The following is a 19,544-nucleotide window of genomic DNA, read 5'->3' as shown; positions in this document are numbered from 1 at the left end:
AAAAAATCTCTTAATTATTTATTCTCTATGTCTTTATCCCCTTCTGGTATTACTAATTTCATCCTCTGATCTGCAATTTACCAAAGTGCTCTGCGTGGATACCCTTGGTTGGAAATACTAATGCATTTTCCTGGACACCATTCCTGGATCAAGACCCCATTTCTGAGTCAGAATCTCTGGCGGGGGATAGTATGGGAAGCAAAAAGCTGAATTTTAGAACTCTTTTATAATGGAAAGTATCATACATACAAAAAAAATAGAAAAAATAGAATAGTGCACCCCAGTGACCCATCACGTAGCTTCAACATTTTTCAGCCTTTTGCCAATCTTATTTCTTCTTTTTTGGCTGATGTAAAAGCAAAATTTAAAGCAAATCTCAGGCATTATGTCATTTCTCTGTAAATTCAAAAGTATGAAAGGTGGATTTTTACCAAGCGTCCTATGTGTTTTTTTTTAATGGACGCTTGACACTTGAAGCTTCTTCCCTAATTAAAACTTCACAGTTTACTTAATTGTATAAATTATTAATTTATTAAATTTTCTATGAAATTTTGAAATGTAGCACATATCTGCACACATTTGTATTGAATATGGATAGTTTTTTCCCCCTTCTTTTCTTTCCTTTTTTTTTTTTTAAAGATTTATTGTTTATAAATGTATTGACTGCATTGCATCTTCCTTGCTGCACGCGGGCTTTCTCTAGTTGTGGTGAGCGGGGGCTACTCTTCCTTGTGGTGCACAGGCTTCTCATTGCGGTGGCTTCTCTTGTTGCAGAGCACAGGCTCTAGGCGTGCGGGCTTCAGTAGTTGTGCCACATGGGCTCAGTAGTTGTGGCTCGTGGGCTGTAGAGTGCAGGCTCAGTAGTGGTGGCGCATGGGCTTAGTTGCTCCGTGGCATGTGGGATCGTCCCAGATCAGGGATCGAACCTGTGTCCTCTGCATTGGCAGGCAGATTCTTAACCACTGCGCCAGCAGGGAAGTCCCACCCCTTCTTTTTAAAACTGAAAATAGTAAGTGATATATTTTAATGAAGGCTTTACTAAATGAAAATGTGGTTAGATAACTTTTCTCCATGTGATTTCTGCAAGCAAAATGCTTAGTCCTTCCTATATGCTGCATGGTAATGTCATTGACTTGGTAGAAAGCTATAAGGATAGACTTGAGGCGGGGGAGGGGGGCGAAGGGGAAGCTGGGACGAAGTGAGAGAGTAGCATAGACATATTTACACTACCAACTGTAAAATAGATAGCTAGTGAGAAGTTGCTGTATAACAAAGGGAGATCAACTCGATGATGGGTGATGCCTTAGAGGGCCAGGACAGGGAGGATGGGAGGGAGTTGCGGGAGGGAGGGGATATGGGGATATATATATAAATACAGCTGATTCACTTTGGTGTATCTCAAAAGCTGGTACAAGAGTGTAAAGCAATTGTATTCCAATAAAGAGCTTAAAAAAAAAAAGAAAAAAAAAGAAAGCTGTAAGGAAACATCACACTACTCAGTGTATCTTTGAATCTATTTAATCTATGTCTCATGCTAAAAAAGAAAGGTTGGATACTCATATGTTAGGATTAATGGTTAATTAATTTAACTCTTTTAAAATATTCATTCTGGTTAAAATATGGGGTGGGAAAATGGAGCAAATATGTCCCCCTTGTGATAGGAATCTAAATACGTGGGAATTATTTTTTTTAAATATGCAAGCATATAAATTTCTTAGTAAAATGAGGGAATGTTTTTATGTAGCATTTTTTTTGTTATTGTGTATGTGTGTCTGTATTTTAAGAGGAAGAAATATAAGGTTTTTTTTAGCACTTCCTATATTACTGGGTACCATGTAAAGCACTTGTTTAACTTCCACCAAATTCCCTGAGACATTGTGATCTTCATGCTAGGAAGAAATCAGTGAGACTGAGGATGCTTGTAAGTGGTAGAGTGAAAGAGTCATACAGAACTGTTTGACCTTAAAGCCGTGCTCTTTCTACCACACGTGTTGTGTAACATTTAGCTCTGATGGAAATGCTGATGTAAATGTGTAGGTAGAAATTAAATTAGGTGCTGTATTGAGCACCTGTGTTTCTTTACAGGAGAGCTTCCTCTTCTCTCCAGCCTCTTAGGGTTGGAGGACTCCACCTTCAGAACAGTTAGCTATGCCGTAACTTGATAGATGGATTCCTAAAAATCACCACGCTATGCCAAAGTGTGTAATGAAAAACACAGAACTTATGGGAAAGATGGGTTAGGAGAACACTGTCCAAAAAATTGGTCAGTGATATATAAAAAGAAAGGTCGGGACCTAATAAAAATCAGGTATACACAATAAATGTTTAATTCTTAAACATGATAATAAATATGGCATATACCTTGAAAAAACCTTAAGTGTGCTTGTGGAAGTGGGCATCAGAGGAAGTGCGGCTTGTGTGTTACTGTTTAGTGATGGAAGGAGAGTTATTTGAAATCAGAGGGAAAGTTGTCACATTAGATGCAGATAGGTGTGGCTGGTAACACATGTTGAACTGCAGTAGCTGGTAGATGTTTAGAGAGAGAGAGAGAGTGTGTGTGTGTGTGTGTGTGTGTGTTATACAATATCACCTGAAGCAGTGGCCTAGTACAACAGTGAGACAGCCTGTGAAAGACTCAGCCAAGGTGCCAGCCTAGGTACCTTGAAGGGTTTGGGTGTTGTCCTTTAGGACCAGTATGTGTACCCAATGACTGGTATCTATTTCTGTGTCCCCAATAATTAGACCACATGGGCTCAGGAAGCAAGAGGTAGAAGTAAGACTCTGTCTCCATCACATGCAGTGACCCACTGTCAGAATTTGTGTTTCCTGCTCCCATGTTTTAGGCTCCACTGGATTGGAAGTGCTGGTTGGACTTGGAGATAGAACTTGTCCATCAGGAGACAGACTGAAGGCTCTTCTGAACAACCATATGGTCGTTTTGTGCTTCTTATGCTAGTAGATGAGCAGGCAAATAAAAGAGTTACCCAGGGGTGCTTGATCATATTTACTGTGAGGCACTAGGGTTGCTGCTACCTTTTGGAGTAGGAGTGCTGATGCTCGGTTTAACTCAAAGGATTTATTAGAACAACTCCTGGGGCTTCCATGCTTATTGATAACTGTTTTGACTATTGCCTGTTTTCAGACAAATTTCAAATCTGTTCTCTCCAGCGCTGATGTTGGCACCAAAATAGCTCTATTTAATGCTGATCAGAGGTACTTAAAATTGATATGAAAAATAGAGAATGACTATATATATTAAGATTTGTGTTTTGAGCTCTATTCAGTTTTAGTTCCTTTTTTTCTATGAATTACATGTTTGATACTATAAAAATAAAATTGAGAGACTGAGAATTTAAAAATAGGAGGACCTATTCTAAAAGATATTCCAATTCTCTGCTGCATGTAATTTCTAAACATTATCTTAAAGTATAGAGATAAAAATGCTTTTCACATGAAAAATGCACACACATATGTATACACATGTATATGTATGTGGGTGAGTCAAAAAATTATCCGCACTCCGGCTGTAGAATTTATAGAAGTTTTAATATAACTGGAGTGTGGATAATTTTTGACTCATCCTTATGTATATATCAGAAATATAAAAAAGATATTAAGCATATATTAATACCCTCCTTTACCTGACGATTGTCTCCCCACCAGGAATTTCTCAAGGCTGTCCCCACTGGACACTTTATACCACTCTCAAAATGTTTTCACCAAATCCATTCGATTACTTCTTACGTTTATGCCTAGAAAGTTCTCCCTGATGTCATGCATTCCACTCTTTACCCCTAACTTCTTGTGCTAAATTCAATATAAATCATGAGTTTGTTTTCCTCTTTAGACTTACCCAGAAAAAGGATTGTGCCTTTTTTAAAAAAAAAAAATCTTTTGTAACCATAGCATCTAGCATAGTGGCTGACACACAAGAGGTTTCAATGAATAAATTACGTGTATAGTTAATTAATTATTATTGTTTTTGCTTTATTTATCCCTTTAAAGGAATGAGCTGAAAAACCAACGATTGTAAATAGTTTTTAGCAGTCAGGAATGTATCTGGAGGAATGTAGAGGTGTCCTTAGGGAGGTAGAAAGTTATAGAATTAAGTTTATGGTAAAAGGATTTCATGAAAGCATTGTGATTTTATCACTGATTTGAATTGGTATATACTTATAAATAATTTATGTTCCACTGCAGATTGCAGAGGAGGGATCCACCATTTCATGTGTGGTGGAGCGAACCAGAGGAGCTCTGGACTATGTGCAAGTTTTTTACACCATCTCGCAGATCGAATCTGATGGCGTTAATTACCTTGTTGATGATTTTGCTAATGCCAGTGGAACTATCACATTCCTTCCTTGGCAGAGATCAGAGGTAAACCCTGTCTTCTCTGTTTCTTTGAAAGCCTCCTGGAAAGCTTTCCTCATCTGTTTGTCCTGTAATTTATTTGCGGCTTCCTGCTTTTTAAGCAATTTAGACTCTTTAGGCGATTAGTTATACATCATGGTGTAAAATATTTTTGTATTTATTTCTGCAATGAAAATTAAGGATGTTGAATAATGTGTGTTATAGTTTCATCTGTTCTTTAATCTCAGTATAATAAAAATGGTATAGCTTATCGTTGTGGGTTTTTTGTGATTACTGATACAATGAAAAATTGAAGAATTCTTAATGGCACTCTTCCAGTCATCCAAGAGGAATTCTTTTAACTGTAATCTCATTTTATTTTTAAATTTGGAAAAAGTAGGTAATTTTTCATTATTATGAAAGTACAAGTGATCACCAATTTTATCAAAAACTTTCCCATGAACCATAGTCTAGTTTCTGAATAGATGCTCCAGAAATAAGTAACACTTATTGTAAGGGAAATCGAGATGAGACCTTCTCTTATATCAAATTTTTTCTTACATTCTTTTGTCTAGTATGTTGAAATATTCATATCAGTTTAATTTTTCATTAGAAATGTAAGTAGCTTATAGGCAGTCAGGGATAAATAGTAAAATAACTTAAGACTTGCAAATGTAATCTTTGAAGAAATTTCTAGGGGGCTTAGGAGTTAATTGGATGAAAAAGATAAAATTAGGGAAAATTTAAAATATTCTTAAGATCTAAAGAGTTAAAACTAAAGAAGAGTTGACCAAATTTCTATAATTTAGGAGAAGGAAACAAATTAAATAACCTATAACAAAAGTTCCCCCCAAAGCAGTCTGTGGATAGAGCCATGATAAACATTTTACTGGTCTTTGATAAATGAGGAAAATTAGGACAACTAGTAACTTTTCATAAGGCTGAAGTTATTCGATTTAAAGGGCTGTATTTTATTCTTATGCTGTCATTTCACTTCTTTTTTGGATTTAAAGTGTTCTTTCTTTTGTCCTACTTGGAAACAGAGTTGATCCTCAAAATTTTCCCTTGGAAAATTTATCAACTATGAAAATAAAAATATAACTGGGACCTCTGTTTTATAAAGTGGATTCATAGATATTTTGGAAGAGATAAGAGTTAATAAAACTTTGGTCAGGAAAATAGTCATATATGCCTCTGTCAAGATTTATTTAAAATATTTTCTTCTGTCATTTAAAAACTTCTTTAAAAAATAATTGACCTTTAAAGCAGCAATAATAACATTGAATACTGGGGTTGGTTTATAGCACTATGCCTGCTGGATTTACACTAGCTTCTCAGTCTTACTAAGCCAGAGACTGGATACTGAGGTGTCTGCTGATGCTCCGTGACTGTGCTTTCCAGCACAGGCAGCAGTAAGGTGACCTCTACTTTGCTACTGCTTTCCAGATGGCTGGGGAGTGCATTTAATTAAATATACTTAAATCGTATCTAGAAACCTAGCCGCAAGAGAATCTGGGGTGGGGGGAGAGAGAGAGAGAGGGAGAGGGTGTGTGTATGTGTGTGTGTGTGTGTATGTGTGTGTCTGCAGTACAGGAATGTATACTGGAAACATGTTTTTCAGGTGTTTTTAAATGGCCCATTAGATATGAAATCAATTTAGTGAGTATGAGCAATATTTTCAAAAGAGAATAGAAGGGACTTCCTAGGTGGCACAGTGGTTAAGAATCTGCCTGCCAGTGCAGGGGACACGGGTTCAAGCCCTGGTCCAGGAAGATCTCACATGCCACAAAGCAACTAAGCCCATGCACCACAACTATTGAGCCTGCATTCTGGAGCCTGTGAGCCACAACTATTGAGCCTGTGTGCCACAACTACTGAAACCTGTGCACCTAGAGCCTGTGCTCCTCAACAAGAGAAGCCACTGCAGTGAGGAGCCCGCACACCACAATGAAGAGTAGCCCCCACTTGTTGCAACTAGAGAAAGCCCGTGTGCAGCATCGAAGACCCAACGCAGCCAATAAATAAAATAAATTAATAAATAAATAAATTTAAAAAAAGAGAATAGAAAATAGCAGAGTGTATAACATTTAGTAAAAGTAAATACTGTTTTCTGTACTGAGTTACCATGTGAACTACATGTATACCTTGGTAAGGTCTTCAGTTTCAAACTCTTCACTTCACTAAAATGAGCAATTACTTTGGTATGCTTCAACACTTTAAAGGTATTGATTGCTTCACTTTTAATGTACATCTTGATGTTTCAGTGTTGCTTTTCATAGCAACATTTGTCAGCTTACGTTCTAGCGGGAAGACGTTTTAAATCTTCAGACTACTTATTGTTCCCTTTAGTTCAAGACCAGTGACAAGATTTGGGTAGAAGTGTCATGTTTTATACTTCTCCTCCGAACACATTGGCCATGCCATGTATTACTTTATTAATGAAAATGAACATTAAAACCAAATTCAGATTCTGTCTTGGGCCTATTGGTAGAAAAACTACATTAAAAAAAAAGTTCTCCAAGTACTTTTAGGCGTAATGACTAATGTTTTAGAGATTGCATTTGGAGTTACAGTTTATTTTCAGTCTGTCGTCATCCTCCTATCTGGAAGAAACCAGGAAATCGAATGTTATTCTTCCTGTCCCTCACCCCCTATGCTGAGTCTCTAAGTCCTGGGTCTTCTATCTCCAGAACAAATTACAAATCCATCCATTTGTCCTCATCTCCATTGTCACTACATGAATTCAGAACCTCATGATTTCTGGTCAGTCACCTCCTAACTCAACCCCTTGTGTCCTTTCTTGCTTTGTCCACTCTGTTTACATTCTGCCCTGGTAATGATTCTAAAACGGAATTCTCATTTTGTCCATCTCCTGCTTATGATTCTTCCATTTTGCTTTACTCTTTATGAAGTGGAATTCATTTTTTTTAATGATAGCACGAGAGGTCCCTATGATCTTGTCTCCGGTTTATCTGCCCAGCCTCCTCTCCCACTCCAGCCTTAGTGGTCTAATTGCAGTTACCCAGATGTCTTATTCTTTCACGCTATGGTTTCTTTTACTTGGAACGTCCCTCCCCGTTATTCGTCACAACTACAACTAATTCACTAAGACTTGCTTCAGACTTGTCTGTTGTAAAACCTTTAGCAGATAGAGTTGATTGTTCTCAGTTTCCTTTGTACATAGCTCTATTAGGACACTTTTACATTGCATTTTAAATGTTTTTCCATACATCTGTCTCCTGCAGAAGACTGTGAGCCTCTTAGCAACTGGGGCCGTTTCTAGCCCTGGCACATTGTAGATGTCAAAACATGCTTGTTCAGTTAATAAAAGAAGTGGTTTTTTTCACTTCAAATTTTGACTTCTATCTTGTAGAGCATGGCTGAATTATTGCTACTTCCTTTCCTAATGTTTTTTTGGGCAGTTTGTGTGCGCCAGGCCTACAGGACCCATTGTGGATCTGTTTTCCAGCATGCTGCTGCTACGTATGGCAGCCTTTCCTTAGGCCGGAGCTAGACACGGATACATTGTCCTTGCCTACTGCCATCCCCCCTTGCATCAGATAACATGTAGTGCCTTAACCAGGCACTTTATACCTTGAGGTTGGTAATACCGCTGTCTTTGGTACAAAGAATATGATACGATATTGATGTATCAATATATAATATATGGTATGATATTAATACATGACTGTGATATTTTTATACAGAAAGTGTTACTCTTCAACACCCGTTATTGATTAAAGAATTAATTTCTCAGCTCTGTCTCTCTCTCTCTCTTTTTCTCTCACTCTGTTTTAATGTTTAAGTTTGTGTGGAAATTTGTCATGTTAAAAAGTAACTTCAATGAGCTGCTTTATTTTCTTCTGGTAAGTGGTAAATAAGTTCTGCATGCCTCATGGCTTAATGCCTCTGGATTTTTATATTTACAGGTCCTGAATATTTGTGTCCTTGATGATGATATTCCTGAGCTTAATGAGTATTTCCGTGTGACACTGGTTTCTGCGATTCCTGGAGATGGGAAACTAGGTTCAACTCCCACCAGTGGTGCAAGCATAGACCCCGAAAAGGAAACGACAGATATCACCATCAAAGCTAGTGATCATCCACATGGTAACCAAGCCCTTTTGCAAGAATAATCCTGTCTTCTCTGGGTGTACTTGATCATGTTAAGAGTTTAAGGGACTTTTGCAAATGATTGAAGTAGGACGCCTTGGGACGCTCTAACTTCCAAGCTCTTGAACTTCTAAGCTGCCATTTTGAGGGACAGTGTTTGTGAAAAAAATATAAGGATTGATTTCTAGAGTTTAATAGTAAATTCTGAAAAGGGTTTTAAAGGCAGGATTATTTTAAATAAAAAAGTATTTTTATTCATGGTAATCAAAAATTTTTCAAATTTAAAAATTATCCTACTGTAAGATGTTAACACCTAATTGAAATACTTTATAATTTATATTTTATTAAACTTCAGAAGTAGAATATTACTGTCTGTTTATATTAGTTTCTTTTTGTCTTATGCTGGAAAGGGATAGTTTTTTTTAATTGGGAACCTATCATAGATGTCTGTTACAATAAGCTGAGACTTTTTTCTGGATTGAAAAGTAATAGTTCTTTTGTAGGAGTAAAGCAAGAACATCCAATAAAAGATCTGTGTAGGAAACCTGGGAAATTCTTCAACTCTGATTTTCATACTTAAATTTTCAACAAAATGTGTTGCAAGTTTTTTAGGTGCCATTCATTTTATTCTGCTATAAGTTTAAGGATGAATTGTAGATACTCAAATATGAGTAAATGTTTGATAATATATATTTTAAAATTCTATCACTATTCTTTTTATTGATGCTTCCATTAAAAGCATCTTTGGGTAGAGACAAGGAAAAATATCATTTTAATTTTTAACATCCCCAAAACTTACTAATATATTCTGTGTCAAAAGCATGTTAATCAGATCTTCACTAAAGTCTTTTCTAAATGAGAGCCCTCCGAATTTTACCCTGGTGATGAAAGTAATTGTGTAAGATAGTTTCAAGTGAATAAGAAATTCTTCCACAGATAATTGGGGCAAGAATGCCCTGCTTCTCTTTGTATCTGCCAGGCTTGCTAGAGTTCTCCACTGGGCTTCCTCCCCAGCCCGAGGACACAATGACCCTGCCCGCAAGCAGTGTTCCACACATCACCGTGCAGGAGGAAGATGGGGAAGTTAGGTTGCTGGTCGTCCGTGCACAAGGGCTCCTGGGGAGGGTTATGGCGGAATATAGAACAGTATCACTGACAGCATTCAGTCCTGAGGACTACCAGGTAAATCACTTAATCCTTTTGAAGCAGTATTTATACTTGTAAGACAGACACAGTCCTCTTGGAGGATTGGAAGGGTCTTGGCACTGTCCCTGGAACTTATTAAACAGGGAAAAGAAGCACTGATAGCTTTTCAGTCTTTAAATTTATGTGAATTAAAGTATTTCAGTCCACTGAAGGCTGACACTTTAAATAGCTACCATATTGATTTCTATTGTACCTTCTAGTTGTTGTAGGTTTCACTTGTATTATTTATTTTAATGTTATAGGTTTTAATCATATGTATTTAAAATTATGTTTCTTATGCATTTTAAATCCCCTTGTCTGTGTCCATTGAACAAAACCAAAATTGTAAAGAAATTTTATGTCATTTCAGTTTTATTTTATTTTTTTCTCCAAGTGAGAACCAGTGTGGTACTGGCAAAAAAAAAAAAAAAAAAAAGAAAAAAAGAAAGAAAGAAAAAGAAAAGCCAAGAATTTGGAACTGGACAGAATCTGGTTTAAACTGGCCTTCTAAATGTGTGGCCTTGGGAGACTCAATCTTTCCTGACCTCAGTTTTCTTATTTGTAAGAGAGACATAATATCTGCCTCACAGGATCACCCTGAGGATTGATCAGCATTTTAAGTGTCATGTACTATATGTGGCACATATATATAATAACCCTCAGTAACTGTTACCTGGTCTTATTATCACCAAAACTTACATTAACGAGATGCTCATAATTTCTTCTCAGCTCATAATTTCTTCTCAGGAAGTATTTTATATCCTTCAACATTTGTTTTCCCAGAGAAACCTGTTATTTAAATTTAATATTGGTTTTCTTATTTTTCCTCTTATTCTTTTTTAAAAAAAGATATTTATTTATTTTGGCTGCTTTGGGTCTTTATTTTGGCTGCTATCTAGTTGGGGCTACTCTTCGTTGAGGTATGCAGGCTTCTCATTGTGGTGGCTTCTCTTGTTGTGGAGCATGGGTTCTAGGAGCTAGGGCTTCAGTAGTTGTGGTGCATGGGCTCAGTAGTTGTGGCATGTGGGCCCTAGAGCATGCAGACTTCAGTAGTTACAGCATGTGGGCTTGGTAGTTGTGGCACATAGGCTTAGTTGCTCCATGGCATGTGGGATCTTCCCTGACCAGGGATCAACCCCGTGTCCCTGCATTTTTAACCACTGCACCACCAGGGAAGTCCCCCCAGCACCACTTGTTGAAGAGACTATCATTTCTCCATTGTATATTCTTGCCTCCTTTGTTATAGATTAATTGACCATAGGTGTGTGGATTTAGGTCTGTGCTGTCTATCTTGTTCCGTTGGTCTGTGTGTCTGTTTTTATGCCAGAACCACATTGTTTTGATTACTGTAGCTTTGTAGTATAGTCTGAAGTCAGAGAGTGTGATTCCTCCAGCTCTTATTTCTCAAGATTATTTTGGCTATTCAGTGTCTTTTGTGTTTCCATACAAATTTTGAAATTATTTGTTCTAGTTCTGTGAAAAATGCCATTGGTATTTTGATAGGGATTGCATTGAATCTGTAGACTGCCTTGAATTTGTAATTGTCTTGGGTTGTATGGTCATTTTAACAATATTGATTCTTCCAATCCAAGAACACGATATAGCTTTCCATCTGTTATGTCATTTTCAGTTTCTTTCATTAGCATTTTATAGTTTTCAGAGTCTTTTGCCTCCTTAGGTAGGTTTATTCCTAGGTATTTTGTTCTTTATGATGTGATGGTAAATGGGATTGTTTCCTTAATTTCTCTTTCTGATACTTCTTTGTTAGTGTACAGAAATGCAGCAGGTTTCTCTATATTAATTTTGTATCCTGCAACTTTACTGAATTCATTGATGAGCTCTAGTAGTTTTCTGGTGGTCTCTTTAGGATTTTCTGTGTATAGTATCATGTCATCTGCAAACAGTGACAGTTTTACTTCTTTTTCAATTAGGATTCCTTTTAATTCTTTTTCTTCTCTGAAAACTGTGGCTAGGACTTCCAAAACTGTGTTGAATTTAAGTGGTAAGAGTGGACATCCGTGTCTTGTTCCTGATCTTAGAGAAAATGCTTTCGTCTTTTCACCATTGAGTATGATGTTAACTGAGTATGGGTTTGTCATAGATGGCCACCCCCAGTCTCCAGTTGAATTATCACTTTCTTTAATAACTAAAACAAAATGAAACTAAAAATCTGTGTTCCCATCCTTCATGACTGTCAGAAAGCTAACACCCTTTGAGACATTTCTGAGAATTTTCAGGCCATGAGCTGCAGAATGGTTGTTGTGTTAGCAGGCATGAAAACAATATGAATCTTGTATATCTCCATTAGAGCTCTTGGGTGACTAGGTGCATTGTCACTGAGCAGTAATATTTTGAAAGGGATATTTTTTTCTTAGAAGTAGGTCTCAGCAGTAGGCTTAAAATATTTAGTAAACCATGTAGTCAACAGATGTGCTGTCACGTAGGCTTTGTTTTTCCATTTACAGAGCATGGGTATAGTAGATTTAGCATAACTTTTAAGGGCCCTAGGGTTTTCGGAATGGTAAATGAGCACTGGTTTCAACTTAAAGTTACCAGCTGCATTAGCCCCTGATAAGAAAGTAAGTTAGTCTTTTGAAACTTTGAACTCGGTATTGACTTCTCCTCTCTAGTTTTTAAAGTTCTAGATGGCGTTTTCTTTCAATGTAAGGCTGTTTTGTCTACATTGAAAGTTTGTTGTTTATTGTAGTCACCTTCATTCATTATCTTAGCTAGATCTCCTGGATAACTTGCTGCAGCTTCTACATTAGCACTTGCTGCTTCACCTTGCACTGTTTTGGAGATGACTTCTTTTTTTAAGCTTCATCAACGAACCTCTGCTAGCTTGAAACTTTTCTTTTGCAGCTTCCTCACCTTTCTCAGCCAATATGGAATTGAAGAGAGTTAGAGCCTTGCTCTGGATTAGGCTTTGGCTTAAGGGAATGTTTTGGCTGGCTTAATCTTCTATCTAGACCACTAAAACTTTCTCCATATCATAAATAAGGCTGTTTTGTCCTCTTATCATTCATGAGTTCACTGGAGTAGCATTTTTAATTTCCTTCAAGAACTTTTCCTTTGCGTTGAAAACTTAGCTGAGTGTTTGGCTCAAGAGGCCTAGGTTTTGGCCTGTCTTTGCTTTTGTCATGCCTTTCTCACTAAGCTTAATAATTATTTCTAGCTTTTGCTTTAAAGTGAGAGACATATGACTCTTCCTTTCACTTGAACACTTAGAGGTCATTGCAGTGTTATTAATCAGCCTAATTTCAATATTGTTGTATCTAAGGGAGTAGGAGGCCCCAGGAGAGGGGGAGAGATGGGGGAACGGCTAGTGAGTGGAGCAGTCAGAGCACACACATTTATTAAATTAGCTGTCTTATATGGATGTAATTCCCCCGCCCCAAAACAATTACAATAGTAACATGAAAAATGAGTGATCACAGATCACTATAACAAATATAACAATTATGAAAAAGTTTGAAATATTGTGAGAATTACCAAAATGTGACACAGAGACATGAAATGAGCAAATGCTACTTGAAAAAATAGTACCAACAAATGTGCTCTACACAGGGGCACTGTGAGCTTTCAGTTTGTAAAAAAATACAATATCTGCAAAATACGATAAAGCAAAGTGCAGTAAAATAAGGTATGCCTGTAGAAATTTGGGAGCTGGGAACATATACATGATGTTAAAAGCCTGGAATAGGATAGTCTTGTCTAGAGATAGAGTCTGGAGAGAATTTGATGAAAAATAGTTTTTTCAGGTCCTGGGAGAATGTTAAAATTGGCAAAGAATACAACAAGGATGAGCTGAAAAGGTAGGAAAAACAGGAAATGTGATATCATGGAATACCAGAGAGCGAGGGAGTGGCCAGTTGTGTAAGGTATGCTAAGGTCAAATACTATGGTTTCCTAAGACGGTCCAAAGTTATTTCTGTTGTTAAGACTTATAGAATTACTCCTTTGATGACTGTACTCTAGGCAAGGTTACTTTTTTTTCTTGAGCTACTATATGTCTTTTACAGTAGTTGTTTTCTATCCCATGCTTAATACTCCTTTGGGAATGTGTTCATGGAGATAGAGATATGTCTTGGCTGTTTTTGAATCCCAAGCATCTAAAATGGTGCCATCCACATGCTTTGTGTTAGAAAATATTGAAAACAATTAATAAATGAGTGATTAAGTGAATCGGTACTTGGGTTCCTCAATTTAGCTTTAGGATTATTAATTCCTCCACAAGATGAAATACAGTTGTCCACAAAAGCTAACCCTAGAAAACTTTAAACATCTTTAAAATTTATTCTCATGGTTTGAGGGGAAAACGCTTACACTAGATGGTGGGAGAAAAAGACCTTGAGACTTTAAGTAATTATTTTTCTAGTAGTTATGAACTTTTCTGATAGGAGATGTATATCAAGAATAGCAATTGCAAGTATAATCAAGGAAAGATTAATGCCCAATGGATTGATATTTATTATTGCTACGGGAAATTTTTGGAATGATAATGCCATTGTTATTATGCAGTGAGTATTTAAATTATTCAATGATATAAACTGAATAGTTCTCAATGTACTTAATCAAAAGAATTCCATGTATCTCATTGAATTAATTCTTTAGGGATTTGTGGATGTCATCTATTCAGATTTTCTCATTTGCCTTAATAATTTTTTTTGATGAATAGGCAAGTAAGAGAAATAAAAATCTGTCTACTTTATTTAGGTTGAGAATATTTATTTAGAATTTATATTGAACACTATTCATATCACTTAAATGTTTTCAATTTTATATTTTACTTATCTTCATCTGTTTCAGTATTTATAACAATTTGGAACATAGTAATTCTCATTTTACACATTCATATACAGAATGATTATAATCTAATGGGTAAATCTTTTGTTTGTATTTCAGAGTGTTGCTGGTACCTTAGAATTTCAACCAGGAGAAAGATTTAAGTACATTTCTGTTAACATCACTGATAATTCTATTCCTGAATTGGAAAAATCCTTTAAAGTTGAGTTGCTAAACTTGGAGGGAGGAGGTAAGACTGGTGACTCAAAAATATCAAATATTTACTTGTCCACTCACCATGATAGTAGTAGGTTCTATTAAGGAAATAGATTGTTTTGAATTGACCTACTGTGCTGGCTTTCCCCCTTGCATTACCCATTGGTCTTTTCCTAAAGTGGATGTGCTTTTACAATGAAATGATTTAATTACACTGAATCACCAGATTACAGTTCCCATTCATAGTAGGTGGCCCTGAAATCACCTCTCTCCCTTCTTCCTTGTTTCAGTTTTCACAGTAGCTCCTTAAGAGCTGCCTCCACTTGTAGAACAGGTGAAAATTAATCCCTTTAGATAATCTGTTAGGAAAGTGATTATCCATAAAACAGGTTAACAGTACCTTATCCTCAATTCTGATATGCTGAAAACTCTGATTATCACAGATTTTTGGTGTCAATAATCCATTCTGTGGCAAAACTCATCGGTATTGAGAAGAGGCTACTTATAATCTTTACTTATCCCACTTAGATTAACTATATACGTTTCTTTGCAGAAGTATCCCTGTATTTGATTACCAGGTGCTACTGGGGGTATTATAGAATACATGAGATGTGTACCATATTACCTTTATAAATGTAAGAATTTGAGAGTTGGTGTGGTATTCTTCAGGTCAGTCTCTTCCATTACAAAAGCTAGTATTATTATCTTATTATTTTTATCAAAATGTTTTGATGAAGAAAGTCATAGTACTGAATAAGCCATCCAAAGGGAGAAATCGAGTAGGATAGAAATACTAAGATTGTCTTTTAGTATGTAATGAGACTTTGGGGTAAGTATGATGAAGTTTTCCCATGTTTCCCTTTCCTGTTTTCCCGAAGCCCAGGTGAAAGCAAAGGAGGACAAGCCAGGGAAGGTTAAACAGCACCACAGCTTGGTTGACTCCATAAAGCAGTGAATATGCTGGACAGCCTGCTGTGCTGGTGTCATGTAACAATACCAGCTTGCTTGTCTTCTAGAGACAAGTCCTCACATTTCCAAATCATTATTTTCATGAAAGGACTTTATTAATCAGAGGTCATTGTAAAATGTTTGAAAAGTTGTTCTTTGTATTACTTATAGCTAAAAATACTCGTGTAATAGAGAAAATGTTAGTGAGCATTACCTAATATTGATTAATAAGGAACATCAAATATTCAGAAATGATATTTGTGATCATAGTGAGACTTGTGATTTTATATAGAAACTTCCTCCTGTATCTCTAGAGTATGCATTGTTATGTTTTAATTGGGCTTGAGTACTCAGTTGAAAATCCAGTCTTGCACTTTCCTGAAGTGGGCAATACTTGCAGAGACTCTGATCTTCCCTGCCCGCCTAGAGCAGGGATTGGAGGTAGAGGAATCTAGATGCTGGGCTCCATTCCTCGAATCATAGCTGGGACTGCCTAAGAGGTTAAATAGCGTGTAGAGCTCCAATCTTTTGAGGGTCAAAGGAGAGACCCTTATTTCTCCTTTTTTGCCTATAAGACTCATTCTGCTTATGGTAGCCACCTGAGTAGATGTTTTGTGCTAGCTGGGGTACATTGGTGTTAAGTTTCAGCCCTCTTCCTCAGTACTTGTGATTAATATGGATGCAAAGCCATGCACTGGGTATTCCCTGAAATCCATTTCGCCTCTTATGTCTCTAAGATCATTTCAGGTTTGGGGCCATAAATTCTCATATATATCCCAGTCCTTTGGAGGGGAAGCACAGAAGAGCAGAGCAGATCTTAGACTGGCATGTCAGTTAAGGATACTGGTGGAAGCAGTGTGGATGTGGATGTGGTCTTGCTTCTCTTACTCCTTTTCTGTTGCTGCCATCCCTGCCCTTCCTGTCTTCTTTGCAAATATTTGGCAAAATAATGGTTGGCTTATGAGATGTAGTGGAAGTAAAGTTAAAATCACTTTCTCTTTATTATAGTCTTTATATTTTGCCAAGGTACTTCATTTTCTACAATATTATGTATTTGACTTTTACAGTAGTTCTATAAAAGGCAGCAGGCACCTTTTATAGGTGAGAAAAGTGCGGTACCAAGAGGTTTAGTGACTCGCTGAAAGTTTTACAGCTGGTATCTCCCACAGCCAGGGCTGAAGCCAAGGTTTTTAGACTACTTGTCTAGGGTTCTTTCCACAATGTCAGTGGCAAAGGGGGAATCAAGTCTGAGAATGGTAAATATGGTGGGAATTTAAACGTGTGGCTGGAGGGAAATGTTAGATGCATTTCTCTAATTTTGAATTGGTTGATGTAAGTGGTAAGGTGACTGTCACAGGTATATAGGACTAGGTATAAGCTACTATATGCATACAAATATTTTAAAAATATTTAAAATGTTAAAAACAATTTACGTTGTCGTAAAGTGAAAATTCAAAAATAAAGCTAGCTAAATTGGCAGAAATGGGAAATGTCAGTTACAAGCTACATGGAATATTTCTTGAAGCTATGAATGAAAGTTTTATAAATTGGTAGCTTGACTAATGTTACACTATAAACACCTATTCTGTTTTTTTGGAAGAATGCATGTCTAATATTACTGTATTTTCCTCTTGGCTGGGTATGTTTTAAGAGCTCTCAATTTTCTCATTGTTGTCAATATATGTTGTGTGGTTGTGTCTCTGTGTTTCTCCTTGTGAAGTGACTGAACTCTTTAGGGTTGATGGCAGTGGTAGTGGTGATGGGGACATGGAATTCTTCCTTCCAACTATTCACAAACGTGGTAAGCAGTTACTCCAAGGCCCTTTACTATTCTACATTTTAACTTTCCTTTTAAGAGACAACAATACTAACGATTTATTGATACCTACTATGTGCAGGTCCTTTATATATTTTGTCTCATTAACCAGCACAACAACTTTATGAAGTATTATTTGTTCCATGTTGTCGTTGGCCAGCTAGAAAATGATCACACCAGAATCAAGTCCTGTCTACCTCCAAAGCCCAGACTTCCCTCCGAACCTAATGCAGTTTCCTGATTCTAACGGAAATTTTGCTTGGTATCATTTACAAAAGTGCTTATTGAAAAAGCTTTTACATAGCTTTGAATACCTAAAGAGATAAATAGAACATTTATATTTTCATGTTAAATGTATCACACGGATTTTCTTTACAAAAACAGATGAATTACCAGAGACAAAGTGAGAGAGTAGCATTAACATATATACACTACCAAATGTAAAATAGATAGCTAGTGGGAAGCTGCTGCATAACACAGGAAGATCAGCTTGATGATTGGTGATGATTTAGAGGGGTGGGATAGGGAGGGTGGGAGTGAAGCTCAAGAGGGAGGGGATATGGGGATATATGTATACACATAGCTGATTCACTTTGTTGTACAGCAGAAACTGGCACAACAGTGTAAAGCAATTATAAAGAGCTGGAAAAAAAGAGATGAATTTTATATGTAGCATTTAATCAAAACAAATGGGAAAGAGAAATTAAGAAGAAAATAAATAGGGAGAATAAGTTGCCAATTAATGGGAGGGAATATTGAAAAGAGGATGCCTTTTGAATTAGATTCATATACAAACATGATTCAGCTTTTTACCACAAATATTTTTTCATATTAAGGGAGAATACGTAGAATACTTATTTGATTTAGGGAATAAATAGGTATTCCCTAAATTCCTCTTTCTACCCCTCATAAAGATTCCTTTTGAGGAATCCTCAAAACATTCCTTTTTTACAACATCAGGTTTTATATTTTAGTTTCAGAACTCATGGTCCCACCTCTCTGATTTCTGACTTTCATCAATGCCTCATGTAACATCTGTATTTAATTACTCTACTGGTTTTGGGATTGTTTGTTTTCTTGTCCGCATCCATTAATACAACATAATCTTAGGGAAAAAATTAAATACTTCTTTAGATCTTGGCTTCTATTTAGTTATAGGACTGGATGCTTTGAGACCAGGAGAGGTAGTTGTATAATAATATGATGAAACTAGGCCTAGAATCAATGCACATGTGGAAACCAAGAATCTGTGTGCAGTCAGATTGATGAGAATCATAGGAAAACTACTGTTTCATAAAAGTAAGACTCATTTTGGCTCGTGGGTCTTCCAAGGTCAGCAGAGGTCGTGGGAGACTCTCCTCATATGCTGTGTGTGGAAGAATGTTCTCTTTCATAGATAAGAAAAAGAAAAACAAGTTTTCCTTATTCATCTTCAAGTGCTTATGCAGCACTTGTATATCACGTTGGTGCCCAGACAGAGGAAGGTCATAAAAGCATGAATATGTGTGGCAGCCATTTGTGTCTGCCTTTCTTTCTAAAGCAAATGAGAACATACTTAGTGAATGGTACAACTCTTTTCAAAAAGTTGTTCCTTGCTTTTCCCTTTGGTTTGTAAATTACTGATTAACATTTTCTTCTGTTTGTTGGCACTTATTCATGCAGCCAGTCTAGGAGTGGCTTCCCAAATTCTAGTGACTATTGCAGCCTCTGACCATGCTCATGGTGTATTTGAATTTAGTCCTGAGTCACTCTTTGTCAGTGGAACTGAACCAGAAGATGGGTACAGCACTGTCATATTAAATGTGAGTACATTTCTTTCCTCCAGTCCTGGATATTTTCTGTTCTTTTTATACTGTATTTTTGTATTATTAAGGTGTACTTTACCTTAATTTTTTCTTATTTAAGTGGAGGGGAATGAGTCTAGCGGCACAGATAATGCAAATTGATAATTAAATACTGATATTGTTACCGAGTCCAGGCTCGCTCTGCTTGCTGCGCGACAGGCGAACAAATCGGAGACAAGATGTTGAGGCAAGGAGTGCTTTATTTGGAAAGCCAGCGGACCGAGAAGATGGCAGACTAGTGTCTGAAAAAAACAACTTATTGGGGTCTGGATGCCGGTTTCTTTTGT

The 19,544-nt window shown here is 36.7% G+C and overlaps 1 protein-coding gene across 1 annotated transcript in view; it reads left to right on the top strand.

Moving 5' to 3' along the window:
- The window catches only part of ADGRV1 (adhesion G protein-coupled receptor V1), a 472,618-nt gene that overhangs the window by 46,399 nt on the left and 406,675 nt on the right, over positions 1 to 19,544 (top strand). The window contains exons 22-27 of the mRNA XM_057739390.1: positions 4,201 to 4,377; positions 8,280 to 8,460; positions 9,443 to 9,645; positions 14,554 to 14,683; positions 17,318 to 17,398; positions 19,076 to 19,215. Coding sequence (XP_057595373.1) covers positions 4,201 to 4,377; positions 8,280 to 8,460; positions 9,443 to 9,645; positions 14,554 to 14,683; positions 17,318 to 17,398; positions 19,076 to 19,215 — 912 coding nt within the window. The remainder of the gene's footprint in view (positions 1 to 4,200; positions 4,378 to 8,279; positions 8,461 to 9,442; positions 9,646 to 14,553; positions 14,684 to 17,317; positions 17,399 to 19,075; positions 19,216 to 19,544) is intronic.

This window comes from Hippopotamus amphibius, chromosome 1, assembly GCF_030028045.1.
Source record: "Hippopotamus amphibius kiboko isolate mHipAmp2 chromosome 1, mHipAmp2.hap2, whole genome shotgun sequence".
In the NCBI taxonomy this organism is placed as follows: domain Eukaryota; kingdom Metazoa; phylum Chordata; class Mammalia; order Artiodactyla; family Hippopotamidae; genus Hippopotamus; species Hippopotamus amphibius.
Note: the sequence above shows the minus strand (reverse complement) of the source record. Positions and strands in the feature narration are given on the sequence as shown.